We start from the raw sequence: 18,049 nt of genomic DNA, 5'->3' as shown, positions 1-18,049 counted from the left end.
TCTCACCCGCTGCTCCCTCTAACCCCGACTCTCTCTTTACCCCCGACTCTCTCTCTACCCCCGAGTCTCTCTCTACCCCCGAGTCTCTCTCTACCCCCGAGTCTCTCTCTACCCCCGAGTCTCTCTCTACCCCCGACTCTCTCTCTACCCCCCGACTCTCTCTCTCTACCCCGACTCTCTCTCTCTACCCCGACTCTCTCTCTCTACCCCGACTCTCTCTCTCTACCCCGACTCTCTCTCTCTACCCCCGACTCTCTCTCTACCCCGAGTCTCTCTACCCCCGACTCTCTCTCTCTACCCCCGACTCTCTCTCTCTCTACCCCCGACTCTCTCTCTCTCTACCCCCGACTCTCTCTCTACCCCCGACTCTCTCTCTACCCCCGACTCTCTCTCTCTACCCCCGACTCTCTCTCTCTCTACCCCCGACTCTCTCTCTACCCCCGACTCTCTCTCTCTCTACCCCCGACTCTCTCTCTCTCTATCCCCGACTCTCTCTCTCTCTACCCCCGACTCTCTCTCTCTCTACCCCCGACTCTCTCTCTCTCTACCCCCGACTCTCTCTCTCTCTACCCCCGACTCTCTCTCTCTACCCCCGACTCTCTCTCTCTACCCCCGACTCTCTCTCTACCCCCGACTCTCTCTCTACCCCCGACTCTCTCTCTACCCCCGACTCACTCTCTCCCTACCCCGGCTCTCTCTCTCTCTCTCTGCCCCCGACTCTCTCTCTCTCTCTCTGCCCCCGACTCTCTCTCTCTCTGCCCCCGACTCTCTCTCTCTCTGCCCCCGACTCTCTCTCTCTCTCTCTGCCCCCGACTCTCTCTCTCTCTGCCCCCGACTCTCTCTCTCTCTCTGCCCCCGACTCTCTCTCTCTCTGCCCCCTCTCTCTCTCTCTCTCTCTTCCCCCCCTCTCTCCCTACCCCACTCTCCCTCTCTCTCTCTACCCCCCTCTCTCTGTCTCTCTCTCTACCCCCCTCTCTCTGTCTCTCTCTACCCCCCCTCCCTCCCTCTCTCCCAGCGCCAGCGAGACCTGCACCGCTCTTCCACTCTCTTTCCCGGCCCCGTCTCCCTCTAGCGCAGCGAAATAAGAACAAACATGTGTTGTTGTTCGGGACCCTCACATCCCTGGGGTGAGCGGCGGCAGTGGTGGCGGCGAGGAGGGAAGTTTCCTTGTCAATAGTCGTTTATTTGTCACATACACATAAATGTGTAGTGAAATGAAACATTACCCGCAGTTGAACAATAAGACCAATAAGATTAATCAATAAAAATGCAATAACACATACAATCACAACTAACACCAAACAAAAAGAAACATCCATCACAGTGAGTCTCCTCCAGTCCCTTCTCACTGTGATGGAAGGCCAGAATGTCTTTTCTCTTCCCCTGCCGTCTTCTCCCGCGGTCAGGCTGTTGGAGTTGCCACGTCGGGACGGTCGGGGCTCCCGACATTGAAGCCCCCGCTGGGCGGTGAAAATCCCGCGGCCTATTCCAGGCCGCGCCAGACGGTGAAAGGTCCGCGGCGGGCCGACCCAAGCCCCGCGATTCGGGGCGGGTGAACACGCTGCCGCTGCCGGAGGTCCCGATGTCGGCCCCCACCCAGGGGTCTGCGGGCTTCCGACGTCCACGCGGCCCGCGCCGGAGCCTCCGGAGACGAGTCGCAGCCGCTCCCGCAGCATCCGAAGGCGGCCAGCGCCGCAGTTGGTGAGTCCGGGCCGCGGGCTCTGCGAACCAGAGCCCCAGGTCGTCCCAGGTGCATGGCCGGTGGTAGGCCACAACGGGAACGGAGACACGACACAGAAACAAAGGTCGCGTCTCCGTTCGGGAGAGAGAATTTTACAGTTCCCGTTCCCTCCCACCCCCAAACATAACATACAAACCCTACACCATATTAAAACTACAATTCAGACAAAAACAAAAAAAACCACAAAAGACAGACGGACTGCAGGCAAGCCGCAGCTGCGACGGCAGCGCTGGCTCCTCCAGGTTTGTTGTTTGCGAGGGGGCGCTGCGATCTCTTGCCTTGTCCCGGCTCTGGGTCAGTGGCGATCTGCTCTCCGGTGAACCTCCGCCGGCAGCTTCTGCCTCCAGTCCCCGCCGCTACAGCTGCGGTTCCACTGCTCCGGGACAAGTTAAAGAGTTGGGGAGAGTTGAGGGGAACTCGCCGCGTAAAGCAAAAATACCTTCAAAATCATCGTAGTTTTTATTAATTAACCATGTATACACCAAATTAACAGTTTTGAAAACAATATTTTGTTAACGATACAGGGAAAAATTGGAAAAAACCCGAATGTTTGATGGATTTTTGTCCTTGAAAATGGGATTTTTGGACCTTGAAGTCCCTGAATTTTTTGCTGTTCCAAGTATACGAACCCTGTTTAGAAGTTATTTCTCGTCTCTCTCAACATTCATGATTCATAAGTACTTGTACAAAGGATTCATCTAAATTAATACTAAGCTGCATTTGGGGTTGAATACTAAATTGTAAACCTAACCATTTAGCAGTTCTGAGATGGTGTGGTAAATGCATCATTTCTTCAGAACAGTCAAGCGATTATCATTGATGCACAGACTGAGGCATCCAGTGTATGTGCACACTTCACCTTGAAGTCCAAGATCTGTACTCAACAGTCAGCAAGATGTTGGTCCTTTCGCAATCCTATATTGTGTGAGGAACAACTGCTTTATGTTGAGGCTTGGAGTGGGTACTTGTGTGAAGCACTTGCTCTTGTCATTCTCAATCATGTTCAAGTGTCAACATTTTCAAGAAAGCCCCTCTGGATTTTTGTTCAGTGGATAATCCTTGATTCAATACAGCCAGCTTCATGATGGTAATTTGGAGTTAATACCTAGTCATGGTTTACTGTGTAATCCATTTAATTACAGTCTGTGTGCATACACATGCTTCTTGGGTATGGCTTGGAATGTGAGGTTCAATTATCGGAAATGTTCACGGTTTTGATGATTTACTATGAATATATAACATTGTAACATATGTAAGATTACTATATGCCAGTAATCAGAATGGTACCCTGTACAAAAATGAGGCTATCCTAGATTAAGGTTCCTGCTGGACATTTTCTCCGTGGAGATATATACATTTCTTACAAGAATTACTTCTGAACCCTGTAGTACTAAAACAAATAGAATTAATTAGCAACACTGATGGCTGAAATCAAGACTTAAAATATGAATAAAGGTGCTTTTATGAGTGTTAAAGGTGTTTCATAATTTCAGATAGAGCTGATTTTCTTTATGGCACAGACATTGTGGGCTGAAGGGCCTATTCCTGTGTGATACTGCTCATGTCCTATACATGACTGGCTAAGTTCTTCCAGCAGTTCTGTTTGTTTTAATGTTATTCCAAGGATTCTGTTCTCTTGTACTCTGTCCTGCTAAAAATGGATAGTAAATCCTGTGTGCTTGTCCTGCCACCTTAAGGAATCCTGGGACTTGTCCCTCTATTCCTCAACATTTTCCTTGGCACTTCCAGAATGCGGTTCAGTCCTGAGCTGTCGACAGTCAATAATTATCATATGAGATGTCACAACTGTAAGTATATTCTTGGTCTATTTGGTCATCTTTTTACACTGAATACACAACAGGTTCTTTGTTTTAGAAGCACAATGGGGCCTTGGCAGTTGGGATTTTATTTAGAAAGGATTTCTGTCACCTCCTTTGTGACCCACCAGAGTTGGTTGTTGGGCAAATAATTGCCCCTGAGAAAAAACTGAAATCCATGGGGAACTGGCTGGAGTATTTTTGTAAAGTGTGGTGGTTCCTGTATTGCTGATATTATCCAGGCTGGAAAATGCAGGGGTATGAACAGGAACTCAGCCCAACCTGACTATATTTACTTGCATCAGAAGCAAGAGGAGGCAGTGACGCAGCTGGTAGAGCGGCTGCCTCACAGCGCCAGAGACCCAGGTTCAAGCCTGACCTTGGGTGCTGTCTGAATGGAGTTTGCATGTTCCTCATGTGACTGTGCATTTCCTCCCAGTGCTTCATTTCCTCCCACATTCCAAAGACGTGCAAGTTTGCAAATTGGCCTCTGTGTAGGGAGTGATAGTGGTTGGCATAGACTTGATGGGTGTATTGTCTTTCTGCTGACTGGATCACACACAACAAAAGCTTTTCACTGTACCTCAAACCATCTCTAAACCAAACCAAAGGGTCAGTTGGCCTTTGGGTATTTCGAAAACTCCCCATCTTCTTGTAGACACTGCCTCCATATCTATGTGCAAGGACTGCTGATTAACCTGGCATTTATTACACATTCTTGGCCATTTCGGTATATATTGACATTTAAACAGTCTCGATTCTCTCTTGGCACTAATGGATCTAGCTCGGATGGGGCATCTCTTCGTCGGGACTAGTTGGGCCGAAGGGCCTGTTTTCGTGCTCTATGATTTTTTGAAAAACATTGAAAAATATCAGGCTCCCACTGCCCATCATCTCCCCCCACAACTGGATGCAGCCATGGGCAACTGAGTCCTGGCTCCCCGCCATGCACTCTGTCTTGACACAGGTTCACCGCCCGGCCGCTTCAGCACTGATCCCCTGCCCGGGTTCCCGCAGCAACAGAGAATCCTCCGCTTCCGGCAGGAGGGGCAAGGCTGCAGAGAGAAGCTGATTGGAGGAGCGCCCGTCACTCAGGGACGGGGCTACAGCGCGATGTCAATCTGGCGGCCTCTGACGTAGCTCAGAAGGCGGGGTCCTGTCACGTCCGTTGATATGATTGGCCGGTCCATCGCCAAGGTGCCGATCACAGACGAATAAGAAGAGGCGGCTGGCAAAGCGAATACTTGATTGGTGCGACGCCACGTCAATCAGGACGTGAGGGGCGGGCCGAGCCGAGCGGCGGCAGCGGAGCCCGGCCATGGTGGGCAAGGAGAAGGAGTTGACCATTCACTTCAGCCCGGGCTCGGTGCGGCTGATCGAGGTACGCGATGCCCCCGTCCCCGAATCCCGGCCTCCGCGGCAGTGGGCCCAGATCCCCGGCGGCCCCGACACGCCTTTGGACGGCCCCGCCCTGGCTGGGGCTAGGCCGGGAGGACAGATCCGTCCTTAGGGAGCGCCGCATTGTGGGAGGGGCAGTACTGAGGGAGCGCCGCATTGTGGCAGGGGCAATATTGAGGGAACGCCGCATTGTGGGAGGGGCAATACTGAGGGAGCGCCGCAAAGTGGGGTGGGTGGTGAGGGAGCGCCGCACTGTGGGAGGGGCAATACTGAGGGAGCGCCGCACTGTGGGAGGGGCGGTGAGGGAGCGCCGCATTATGGGAGGGGCGGTGAGGGAGCGCCGCACTGTGGGAGGGGCGGCACTGAAGTAGTTTAGCTGTTAAGTTTTGGAAACTTTGCCCATTGCTCCCTCTTCAACCATCTCCCCACGGCATTTGCCCACCACTCCCATAGCTCAACTCCCACCGTACCCCCACTTCAAGAGGGTCAGGACCTCACTGTCTGGCAGGAATGGGCACATTGAAGTACCTCACACAAGTAGTCACTGTATTATAAGAGTGGCAAGCAGTTTACTCTCACACACATCTGAATCTGTTTACGTACAATGGATATAATGCCAGAGACTTGGGTTCTGCCCTGACTATGGTGTTGTCTGTCCGATGTTTGTACGTTTTCCCTGTGACCGGGTGCTCCCCTTTCCTCCCACAACCCAAAGGCATGCAGGTTTGTAGGTTCATTGACTTTGGTGAAATTTTAAATGGACCCTAATGTGTAATATTGTATTAATGTATGGGTTGCTCGCTGGTCGGCTCGGACATGGTGGGGTGAAGGGCCTATTTCACACGCTGTATCTCTAAAGTCTAAACAGTAGTCACTGTATTAGATGTGTCAAGCAGTTTATTCGCACCCACTGCAGCATCTGGTAATGTTTACCATTGATGGGTACAGAATTAAATGTAAATATTTTACCGAAAATGCCCAGTCTCTGGAACCTATATCCAGCTCTGCCTCTGGCTCAGGGATAGCTTGTTTTGGCCACTGGAGTGTGGCACAGTCTCACTCTGCATCCTGGAGCAGTGGTGATTGTGCTGGGGCAGGATATCTTGCAATTACTTTAACCATGAGACCTACTCGCTTGTTGTTGGCATTGCTCTCCTCCTCTGGGACAAGTAATCCATCCCCCTCGTGCTGGGATACTTATAGACGGGCTGCAGGAGATTTTTCAATCCAGACTTGGGAAACTGCATGCTAGATTTTGGAGCAACGTACGATCAGCTGGGTGAACTCGTAGATTAGTAACGGTGTCAGGGGTTATGGGGAGAAGGCAGGAGAATGGAGTTGAGAAGGAAAGATAGATCAGCCATGATTGAATGGCAGAGTACTTTATGGGCCAAATGGCCTCATTCTGCTCCATGACTTATGAACATGAACTCAGAGGTTGCAGATGTGGGGTATAATTGGGTTATCGTATGGGGCATGGTTTTGTCTCACGAATCTGAGTTTTTTGAAGATGTGACCAAAAAGGTTGATGAAGGCAGAGCTGTAGATGTGTATATATCTGTATATGTAGATATGGACTTCAACAAAGCATTCGACAAGGTTCCACATGGTAGGCGGCTCTGGAAGGTTAGATCGCATGGGATCCAAGGAGAGTTAGCTGAATGTATAGAAAATTGGCTTCATGTAAGGAAGCAGAGGGGATGGTGGAAGGTTCCTTCTCGGGCTGGAGACCTGTGGCTAGTGGTATGCCTCAGGGTTCCGTGCTGGATGTTTGTCATCTATATTAATGATTTGGCTGAGAACGTACATGGCAAGATTAGCACATTTGCAGATGATACAAAAGTGAGTGGCATTGCAGGTAGTGAAGATGGTTGTGAAAAATTGCAGCAGGATCTTGATCGGTTGGGCAGGTGGGCTGGGGAATAGTTGATGGAATTTAACACATTGAAACGTGATATGTTGCATTTTGTGAAGTCTATACGGTGAATGGTAGGGCTCTGGGGAGTGTTGTAGAGCAGAGGGATCTAGGAGTGCAGGTACATAGTTCCTTGAAGGTGGAGTCACAGGTCGATAGGGTGGTCAGAAAGGCTTTTGGCACATTAGCCTTCATCAATCAGAGTACTGAGTATAGAAGTTGGGAGGTCATATTGCAGTTATACAAGACGTTGGTGAAGCCGCATTTAGAGTATTGTGTTCAGTTCTGGGCACCATGTTACAGGAAAGATGTTATCAAGCTGGAAAGGGTACAGAGAAGATTTATAAGGATGTTGCCAGGACTCGAGGGTCTGAGCTATATGGAGAGGTTGAGTAGGTGGCGACTTTTCCTTGGAGCGCAGTAAGATGAGGGGTGATCTTGTAGAGGTGTACAAAATCATGAGAGGAATAGATCAGGTAGATGCACAGAGTCTCTTGCATGGAATAGAGGAATCGAGGACCAGAGGACATAGGTTTAAGGTGTAGAGGAAAATGTTTAATAGGAATCTGAGGGGGTAACTGTTTCATTCAAAGGGTGGTAGGTGTTTGGAACGAGCTGCCAGAGAAGGTAGATGAGTTAGGGACTATTGCAACGTTTAAGAAACAGTTAGACCGGTACAGCGATAGGACAGGTTTGGAGGGATATGGGCCAAATGCGGACAGGTGGGACTTGTGTACCTGGGACATGTTGGCCAGTGTGGGCAAGTTGGGCCGAAGGGCCTGTTTCCACACTGTATCACTCTGTGACTAGGAATGTTTGATAAGGCTTGGATAGCAGTAAAAGGATAAGTCCAAGTCAGCGTGAATTTATGAAATGGAAATCATGCTTGACTAATCTTCTGGAATTTTTTGAGGATGTGTCAAGTAAAATGGATGAAGGGGAGCCAGTGGATGTAGTGTATCTAGACTTTCAGAAAACCTTTGAGAAGGTCCCACACGGGAGATTGGTGAGCAAAATTAGAGCACGTGGTATTGGGGGTAGGGTGTTGACATGGATAGAGAATTGGTTGGCAGACAGGAAGCAAAGAGTAGGAGTAAACGGGTCCTTTTCATTATGGCAGGCAGTGGCGAGTGGAGTGCCGCAAGGCTCGGTGTTGGGGCCGCAACTGTTTACCATATATATTAATGATTTGGATGAAGGAATTAGAAGTAACACTAGCAAGTTTGAAGATGACACAAAGCTGGGTGGCAGTGTGAACTGCGAAGAGAATGTTAGGAGGTTGCAGGGTGACCTGGACAGGTTGAGTGAGTGGGCAGATGCATGGCAGATGCAGTATAATATAGATAAATGTGAGGTTATCCATTTTAGCAACAAAAACAAGGAGGTAGATTATTATCACAATGGTGTCAGGTTAGGTCAGCGAGACCTGGATATCTTTGTACAGCAGTCACTGAAAGTTGGCGTGCAGGTACAGCAGGCAGTGAAGGAAGCTAATGGCACGTTGGCCTTCATAACAAGAGGATTTCAGTATAGAAGTAAAGAGGTTCTTCTGCAGTTGTATAGTCAAGTCAAGTCAAGTCAATTTTATTTGTATAGCACATTTAAAAACAACCCACGTTGACCAAAGTGCTGTACATCTGATTAGGTTCCAATGGAAAAAAAATGAAACATACAGTAGCACGCAAACAGTTCACAGCGCCTCCTCAATGAGCCTCAAACGCTAGGGAGTAGAAATAGGTTTTGAGTCTGGACTTAAAGGAGTCGATGGAGGGGGCAGTTCTGATGGGGAGAGGGATGCTGTTCCACAGTCTAGGAGCTGCAACCGCAAAAGCGCGGTCACCCCTGAGCTTAAGCCTAGACCGCGGGATAGTGAGTAGCCCCAAGTCGGCCGACCTGAGGGACCTGGAGTTAGAGAGGGGGGTTAGAAGATTTTTGATGTAGGGGGGGGAATGTCCATTTAGGGCTTTATACGTGAATAGGAGGAGCTTGAAGTTGATTCTGTACCGTACAGGGAGCCAGTGGAGAGAGGCCAGAATCGGGGTGATGTGGTCCCTTTTACGGGTACCCGTCAGGAGTCTCGCTGCGGCGTTTTGGACCAGTTGCAGGCGGGACAGGGAAGATTGGCTGATCCCAGTGTATAGGGAGTTGCAGTAGTCTAGGCGGGAGGAAATGAAAGCGTGAATGATGTTTTCTGTGTCGTCGAATTGGAGGAAAGGTTTGATTTTAGCTATGGTTCGAAGTTGGAAGAAGCTGGCTTTTACCACAGCGTTGACTTGCATATCAAATTTTAATGCAGAGTCAAATATCATGCCGAGGTTTTTGACATGCGGTTTGACTAGGCAGGATAGACTTCCAAGACTGCCTGTTATCGATTTGATGGAGTCGGGGGGGGGGCCGAATAGGATGACCTCAGACTTGCTCTCATTTAATTGGAGGAAGTTCTGTGCAATCCAACATTTTATGTCCTCAAGGCAGTGTAAGAGGCTGTTTAAATTTGACTGGTTGTTGGGTTTCAGGGGGAGGTAAAGCTGAGTGTCATCGGCATAGCAGTGGAAAGAAATGCCGTGTCTTTGAATGATTTGGCCAAGGGGTAGCATGTATAGAGAGAAGAGAATGGGGCCTAGGATGGAGCCTTGTGAAACTCCGCAGGAGAGGCTAGCTGGAGCAGAGGAATAACTGCCTATGTTGATGGCGAAACTTCTATCTTTGAGGTACGAAGCGAACCTGCTCAGGGCAGTGCCATCAATGCCAACCGTGTACCGGAGACGGTCAATAAGGATGGTGTGGTCCACTGTATCGAACGCTGCGCTGAGGTCGAGAAGGAGCAGGATTGCACAGTCGCTGGTGTCGATGGCGAGAAGCAGGTCGTTGTGTACCTTCAACAAGGCAGACTCTGTGCTGTGGTGGGCTCTGAAACCCACAGAGCCCTGGTAAGACCACATCTGGAGTATTGTGTACAGTTTTGGTCTGCGAATTTGAGGAAGGACATCCTTGTAATTGAGGCAGTGCAGCGTAGGTTCACGAGATTGATCAATGGGATGGCGGGACTGTCATATGAGGAAAGATTGAAAAGACTAGGCTTGTATTCACTGGAGTTTAGAAGGATGAGAGGGGATCTTATAGAGACATATAAAATTATAAAAGGACTGGACAAGCTAGATGCAGGAAAAATGTTCCCAATGTTGTGGGAGTCCAGAACCAGGGCCCACAGTCTTAGAATAAAGGGGAGGCCATTTAAAACTGAGGTGAGAAGGAGCCTTTTCACCCAGAGAGTTGTGAATTTGTGGAATTCTCTGCCATAGAGGGCAGTGGAGGCCAAATCCACTAGATGAATTTAAAAGAGTTAGATAGAGCTCTGAAGGCTAGTGGAATCAAGGGATATGGGGAGAAGTTGGGCACAGATTACTGATTGTGGATGATCAGCCATGATCACAATTAATGGCGGTGCTGGCTCGAAGGGCCGAATGGCCTCCTCCTAAAACTAATTTCTATGTTTCTATGATGGAATGGCTGAGCAGACGCGATGGGCTGAATGGCCTAATTCTGCTCCTATGTCTTATGATCATGTGTAATGTATATACACTGTTTGAAATCTTGTGCGCGCACCCTTGTGATGATATGTTTGCTGGGGGTGGATTTCGCTGGTGGGGACTGGGGGTCACTGCTGGCGACAGCACCCCTGCCCATTGTTTGCAGCCGGGACTGACCTTCATATTCTTGTTTTGAAGGAGGATGTGTACATTCCTGACCGGCGGGTACTGGTCACAGGAGCCTCCGGACTACTGGGCCGGGCCGTGCACAAGGAGTTCCTGGAGAACAACTGGGATGTAGTGGGCTGTGCGTACAGGAGGGCTCGGCCCCGGTTCGAGACAGTGAACCTGCTGGACCCAGGGGCCGTGCGGAGGATCATCCAAGACGTTAAGGTGCGGGGCCTGGAGGTTCTACTGGCTGCTGGGTGTCCTGAGGACAGAGGTGCATGAGGCTGATGGAGGGAAGGTGCAGATCCCTGCTGTCTGTGGGCTCGGGAGAGTGGACATTGTTTGGGGGTGCTGACTCTCAGAGCGGAGTTGGAGAGCTTACAGAGAGAAGGGCAGAGGCTGTTGTGGATGGCGGGATAGCCCACGTCATGTGCAGAACCTGCAAGTACAGAACAGGGCCAGTCTTCCACCATTGCACTGGTCTGTTCCTGCAGGGCTGCTGGTGGGTGATCAGGGGATGTGCCCGCTCTCTCAGCTCATGGAGAGGGGTGTGTTTCTGCAAAGCATTTCACATAAGGAAGCACGTCAGGGCCAGTTGTAGATTGGAGAAGGCAGTGACCAATTTGCCCACAGGAAGTTCACACCAGCAAGCATAGTGGCAGTGCCGCAGAAACAAGGAACTGCAGATGCTGGTTTATACCAAAGATAGACACAAAGTGCTGGATAACTCAGCGGATCAGGTGCCCAGTGGTCTCGGAAACCTCCCATGGTGCCCGTGGATACCCTGTGTTCTTTTTCAAAGGACACCCGGGCACGGATGTAACTCCAGAAAAGGGGCAGGCAGTCGGCTCAGGTGGAGCCCTCTTCTGCCTAGTGCCGTGACGCATGAATGGCCAACTTGGCCAGGCCCAGGAGCAAACCTGGCACCGTGACCCACGAATGGCCAGCTTGTATCATAACCTCCCGGCTCCTGGATGGTGTGCCTAGGCTACTGGGCAAGTCTCTTGAATATAGATGTTAGTTTACCAATAAAGACACATAGTGCTGGAATAACTCAGTAGGTCAGGCAGCATCTCGGGAGAATGGATAGGTGACGTTTTGCGTTGGGACCCTCTTCATTCTCTTGAATACTTTCCCTGAAGAATAAAATAAGAGTTAAACATGAAGGGTCAACTTCAGGGGGTATACAAGGGACAGTCTGGACACTGACATGGCCTCTTGTGTTGATCGGTTCCAGCCGCAGGTTATCGTTCACTGCGCAGCAGAGCGAAGACCGGACGTGGTGGAAAACCGGCCCGATTACGCCAGGCAGCTGAACGTCAGCAGCTCGGGATGCCTCGCCAGGGAAGCAGGTAGTACAGCTCGTGGCCTCGGCTACTCCATGTTGACTGGTCAGCCACTGACTGACTGGGAACTTGTTCTGATGATGTACAAATCCTCATTTGGCGGTGACAGTCCACAGCTCCCTGAAAGTGGCAACACCAGTAGACAGAGCGGTAAAGAAGGCGTACTGTATGCTTATCTTCATTGGTCAGGGCATTGAATATAAGAGTCAGGAAGACATGACGCAACTTTATAGGACTTTGATTAGGGTGCATTTGGAGTATTGTGTGCAGTTCAGGTTGTCCCACTACAGGATGTGGAGGCTTTGGAAAAGGGTGCAGAGGAGGTTCACCAGAATGATGCCTGGATTAGAGGGTTTTAGCTACAAGGAGTGGTTTGACAAACTTGAATTGTTTTCTGATGAGGTTGAGCGCAGACCTGATGGATGTATATAAAATATGAAAGGCATAGATAGGGTAGATAGGGTCTTTTCCTTGGATGAAATTGTCAAATACCGGGGAGTATAGATTTTAAGGTGAAAGGTGGAAAGTTTTAAGAGATTTACAAAGCAAGATTTTTGTTACACAGAGGGTTGTGAATGCATTGAGTGTGGGGAGTGGATGGGAAAGTGGAATAAGATAGAACGTGTGTGAACGGGTGATCGATGGTCGACGTGGACACGGTGGGAGGGATTATATTGGCTGCACTCTCTAAGCAACATGAACTACAGATGAAGTAGACTCTGACTCTAAAACCAAATGTTTATGTTAATAGAACCAATTAGTCAAAAATAGTTACTTTAACTAAAGCATTTTTCTGGTCCCTTCAGCTGAAATCGGAGCCTTCATGATATACCTGAGCACAGATTATATATTCGATGGATCACACCCTCCCTACCGGGAAGGCGACACTCCGAACCCCCTCAACCTCTACGGCAAAACCAAGCTGGAAGGGGAGAGGGAGGTTTTGCACAATCACCCCGGTGAGGCAGGAGCAGAGCTGTCTTGTGCAGTGGTTACCATAAGCACTCGGCATCACTCACCACTGTGGAGGGAGGGTGGTGGGAGGGGGAGGGCAGTGGGGGGGGTGCAGTGGAGGGTGGTGGGAGAGGGAGGGCAGTGGGGGGGGGGTGCAGTGGTAGGAGGGGGAGGGCAGTGGGGGGAGGGGGAGCAGTTGAGGGAGGGGGGGTGGTGGGAGGGTGAGGGCTGTGAAGGGGGGGGGGTGGGGTGAGTGGAATGTCTTGTGCAGTGTTCATCATTAGCTGACAGACCTGGCTGTCAGCACCGCTGTGGGGTAGGGGGGAGAAGTGCATGCAATGGGGGGAGTGCCCTATGCAGTGTTCATCACTAACTGAGGCTCGTGGTCCCTGCTACCAATGTGCAGGGGAGGGGCATTGGAGGTGTAGTGGAGTGGTGGGGGTGTTGCAGTGGAAGGGGGGTGGTGCAGTGTGGGGAGGGTGGCGAGCAAACAAAATGGGAGTGCCTTATGCAGTACTATCGGTAGCAGTGGGTCCTGACCCCCAGGGGTTATGGGTGGGTTGCCATGTGGGGAGTGCTGTGAGGGGGGTGCATGGGTCTGGGGAGATTGTGGGGTATGTGTGTCAGGGAGTGTGTTGCCCCTCTGCGGGTGCAGTGGTGCTGTGAGTCCCAGTGCTGGACGGGCTGGCGGGGGAGCTGGGGGAGACCTGGGGCGAGTGGGACTGGGGTCGGTAGGCATGGGGTAGGTGAGCCTCAGGGGTCATTCCCAATCTGCCTGCCCCGGCCCGGCAGTGTTGCTGGTGCTGGGGGAGAGCGTGGGGTGCCTGGGTCTGGGGGAGACTGGGGTACGTTTTCCTGGGGTTCACTGTCGTTCTCCCTGCCGCAGGTGCGGCGGTGCTGCGAGTGCCAGTGCTGTACGGGCCGGTGGAGGAGCTGGGCGAGAGTGCCGTGACCGTCCTCTTCGGGCCAGTGCAGGGGTACGAGCGGACGGCCAGCATAGACCACTGCCAGCAACGTTACCCCACCCACGTGGCCGATGTGGCCCTGGTGTGCCGGCAGCTGTCCGAGCGGTGGCTACAGGTCAGTGTCCCCCTCTCCATCACTCACACCTCCCACCCCTTTCCACCCCACCCCATCATTCACTTCCCCTCCCCATACCATCACTCACCCCTCCCCACCCCATCACCCAACCCCCACCCACATGCCCTGGTGTGTTGGCAGCTGTCCGAGCACCATCTGTGGGTGAGTAGGGCCCCTACCCCCGCTCCCCCACCCAGGGGAGAGGGAGGGGAGGAGGGTGGGAGTGGGGGAGAGAGGGGCAGAGAGGGGCAGAGGAAGAAGAGTTGACTGTAAACTATTTATAGCTGTTGCCAATTGGTGGAATCTTACTTTGCTTTACTGTGCGGTCCCTCTGCTGATGCGGAATACCTCCCTACAGGACTCTTCGGTCAGTGGGGTTTTCCACTGGTCTGGCACTGAGCAGATGACCAAGTACCAGATGGCTTGCACCATGGCAGACGTCTTCAGACTCCCCAATGCCCACCTGCGCCCGGTAAGTGTATGTGGGTGTTGTTTGGTGTCGCATCCTGCAGTGTTCCCCGCTGGAAACCTTGCTGTGTTGCACCCGTGCAGTGCCGTGATGCGTCATAGAGTCACACACCACCAAAAACAGGCCCAACATGCCCCATTTACACTAGTCCCACCTGCCCACGTTTGGCCCTTATCCCTCTAAACCTTTCCTATCCATGTACCTGTCTTATGGAATTGTACAGCATAGAATCAGGCCTTTCAGCCCAATTCCTCCATGCTGACCAAGATGCCCCATCTACCCTAGTCCCACCTGCCTGTGTTTGGTCTATATCCCTCTAGACCTTACATAGACACAAAATGCTGGAGGAACTCAGCGGGTCAGGCAGCATCTCTGGAGAACATGGATAGGCAACATTTGGGGTCAGAATCCTTCATCAGACATTCTCCAGGGATGCTGCCTGAGCCGTTAAGTTACTCCAGCATTTTGTTATCAACCAGCATCTACAGTTTTATTATTACATTCCCTCTTAACCATTCCTATCTATGTACCTGTCCAAATATCTTTTAAATGTTGTTACTGTATCTGCCTCAACTACCTCCTCTGGCAGCTCATTTCATATACCCACCACAAAATGACATATGACAAAATTTCCCCTCAGGTCCCTATTATATCTTTCTTCCCATCACCCTAAACCTGCCCATCTAGCTTTGGACTTCCCTACCCCTGGGGAAAAAGACTAGCTATGAACCTTAAGTCCATATGTTATAGGAGCAGAATTAGGCTATTTGGCCAAACAAGTCTACTCTGCCATTCAATCATGGCTGATCTATCTTTCCCCTCCCAACCCCATTCTCCTGCCTTCTCCGCATCTATTCTCCTATTGATTTTATACACCTCTCAGTCTCATGGGCTCCAGGGAAAAAGACCCCAGCCCCTGCATCCGCTTCTTACGGCTGAAAGCCTCCAAACCCAACAACATCCTTGTAAATCTCCTTTCCAGTTTAGAATGGTGCGGGACATGGAAAGGGTGCGTGGGGCACATGTTTGAGGAAAGTATTGTCAATTGTCCCGACCATGAATGGGGTGTGTAGGAAGGAACTGCAAAGGCAGGTTTATACCGAAGATACACACAAAGTGCTAGAGTAACTTAGCAGATTAGGCAGCATCTATGGAGAAAAGGAATAGGTGATGTTTCTTCAGACAGTGTCTGAAGAAGGATTCCGACCTCAAACGTCACCCATTCCTTTTCTCCAGAGATGCTGCCTGACCTGCTGAGTTATACCAGCATTTTTGTGTCTATCTTCGGTTTAAAGCAGCATCTGTACTTTCTTCCTACACTAATTCCTTCCGTCTTTCCATTCGGTTGCCACACTTGCTTTATGGGTTGCCTGGTGGTGGTTTTAGGAAGGAGAGGGGTGGTGACATCCCATTCTCACCCCAGTGTCATGCGATACTGAGCCGCTGCCTGAGGCTTTCATTTCTAATGGACCATTCATCTCTCCTATGTCCCCCCTCTCTCATTCCCCTTCCCCTCTCTCCCTTCCCCTCCACCTCTCTCCTTCCCTCCTTACCTCCCACACCCCCTTGCCGCCCCCAGGCGACAGAGCCCCCAGCCCAGGGCACGGCGCGGCCACGGGATTGCTGCCTGGACTGCTCGCGTCTGGAGAGGATGGGGCTGGGACAGAGGACGGCGTTCCGAGCGGGTGTGAGGCGCTGCCTCTGGCCCTTCCTGCGGGACAAGCAGTGGCAGCAGACGGTCTTCCACTGACCGGTGAGGTGGCAGCACCGGCTACTCACTGCCACATCACGGATATGGCAGGTCTGGGTCACACATACAGACAAGCAGACGTACATACACAGACACCTAGGCAGGCACGGACGCACTGACAGACAGACACAAAAACACATAAGCAGGCAGGCACAGACGCACATGCAGTCAGACAGACACGCAAACACATACCCATACAGACACGCAAACATACCCAGACAGGCACAGACGCACACGTACAGACACACGCGAACACATACCCAGACAGACACGCAAACACATACCCAGACACATACACAGACAGGCACAGACCCATACGCAGACAGGCACACGCAAACACATACATAGGTGCACAGACACACATGGACTGACAGACGCATGCTGACACAGACAGACACACTGACACACACATACACCTCCCGCCCCAGGGACAGTCGGAGCTCCCTGCCCTCTCGCCCCCTTCTCTTGCACGTCAGGGTTTATCGGCCCGCTTCTGACCGCCGTCCGCAGAGAGAGTGTGCGCCCACTCTGTTGTCCCTCTATTGTCCTGTGCAGTGATCAGCACTCCACCCCCCCCCCCCCCCCCCACTCCCGGCGCCAGAACTATGGCTTTGGCAGTGGCTGCTTGTGTGAGTGAGGAGCGGGTGGTCCCGCCCTCTCTGTCTGCCACAGTGTAGACCACCCTCTGACCTCGCCTCAATCCCCCTCCATGTCCTCATTCCAACTAATGCAGCGAGTCCGAACCTATGAGGAGGAGGAGGAGAGGGGGGGGGGGGGGTGGTAGGAATGCTGTATCCCCTCGCAGTTCCAAGCCTCTGGTCAGGGTTCCTCTCGGCAGCCTGTAGCCAGCCCGCTCGGCAGTGAGACGACACCAGCCGCGCCCTCCCCTGTCCATCAGGCCCCCACCGTCGGCCCGCGGCGCCACTGCTCAGCGCCCAGCTGGTAGTCCACCCTCTCGGATGTTCTGCAGTGTACCCCGTGGCCGAGCTCCAGCCCCATGGGGAAAATTCTCCACAAGTCAGTGGAGAACGACCGGCCAAACATCTCAGAATCCAGAGCCTTTCCCCACCCCTCTTGTCCCAGGTGTCGGGGCCGGACTCTACCCCGTCCTTCCCTAGGCTAGATATGGACCAGGGAGCCGCTGGCATTCCCGGGACGGTGTAGCACTGCGTCCTCCCCTCCCTCAGTACAGACCCGTCCTGCCTGATGCCCAACTGCAACGCATTGCCGCTTCTCGCTGTTGAAGATTGACTTTCCTGCTGCTTGTTTCTCCCCCAACATACTCGCTCCTGTGATCAGCACCGGTCTCCAGGCTCTGGTCTCCAGGCTCTGGTCTCCAGGCTCTGGTCTCCAGGCTCTGGTCTCCAGGCTCTGGTCTCCAGCTCCGGCTGCTGCTTGTGGAACTCGCAGATTCCACACTTTGATTACTGTGGTCCACTTTGTGACACCCCCTCTGCTGTTCTTATGGTCATTGAATAAAATTGTTTTTATAGCCATGCTTCACTTCTGATTGCATCACGGGCACCTCAGTGGCGGACGACCGTGGACCGTCTTTACCCTACCGCGGGGGCTGAGCACAAAACCGGGGAGCTAATGGCGGATTGTCTGTCAATGTGGAGGCCCCTCCTGAACATTGAGGGGATCGAGAGATGGTGTACGGTGCGGGGAAGGGATGTATGTGTGGGGGGGGGGTGTGGGGGGGGGGGGGGGAGGCTAGAATGGCCTCCTCTGGCTCTTGCTTCCAACGCTCTGATACCGGGATCTGAAAAGGACTTGCCTTTAGAATGGAGATGAGGAATTATTTTAGCCAGAGGGCGGCGAATCTGTGGAATTCATTGCCACAGACAACAATAGACAATAGGTGCAGGAGTAGGCCATTCG

General features: G+C 51.9%; 1 protein-coding gene across 3 annotated transcripts; it reads left to right on the top strand.

Annotated features, from left to right (window-relative positions):
* Positions 1-4,843: 4,843 nt before the first annotated feature.
* mat2b (methionine adenosyltransferase 2 non-catalytic beta subunit methionine) lies at positions 4,844-17,640 on the top strand. Of its 3 annotated transcripts, XM_078411647.1 has the most exons (7): positions 4,844-4,939; positions 10,600-10,794; positions 11,807-11,921; positions 12,722-12,874; positions 13,756-13,949; positions 14,308-14,421; positions 15,998-17,640. In XM_078411647.1, the coding sequence occupies exons 1-7, from the start codon at positions 4,877-4,879 to the stop codon at positions 16,166-16,168; spliced, it is 1,005 nt and encodes a 334-aa protein (XP_078267773.1). In that variant the 5' UTR covers positions 4,844-4,876; the 3' UTR covers positions 16,169-17,640. The 3 variants fall into 3 exon arrangements, with proteins under 3 accessions (XP_078267773.1, XP_078267775.1, XP_078267774.1); XM_078411649.1 differs by lacking the exon at positions 12,722-12,874; XM_078411648.1 differs by lacking the exon at positions 14,308-14,421.
* The last annotated feature ends 409 nt before the right edge of the window (positions 17,641-18,049 follow it).

Source organism: Rhinoraja longicauda, chromosome 14 (genome assembly GCF_053455715.1).
Source record: "Rhinoraja longicauda isolate Sanriku21f chromosome 14, sRhiLon1.1, whole genome shotgun sequence".
NCBI classification, from domain to species: Eukaryota; Metazoa; Chordata; class Chondrichthyes; order Rajiformes; family Arhynchobatidae; genus Rhinoraja; species Rhinoraja longicauda.
Note: the sequence above shows the minus strand (reverse complement) of the source record. Positions and strands in the feature narration are given on the sequence as shown.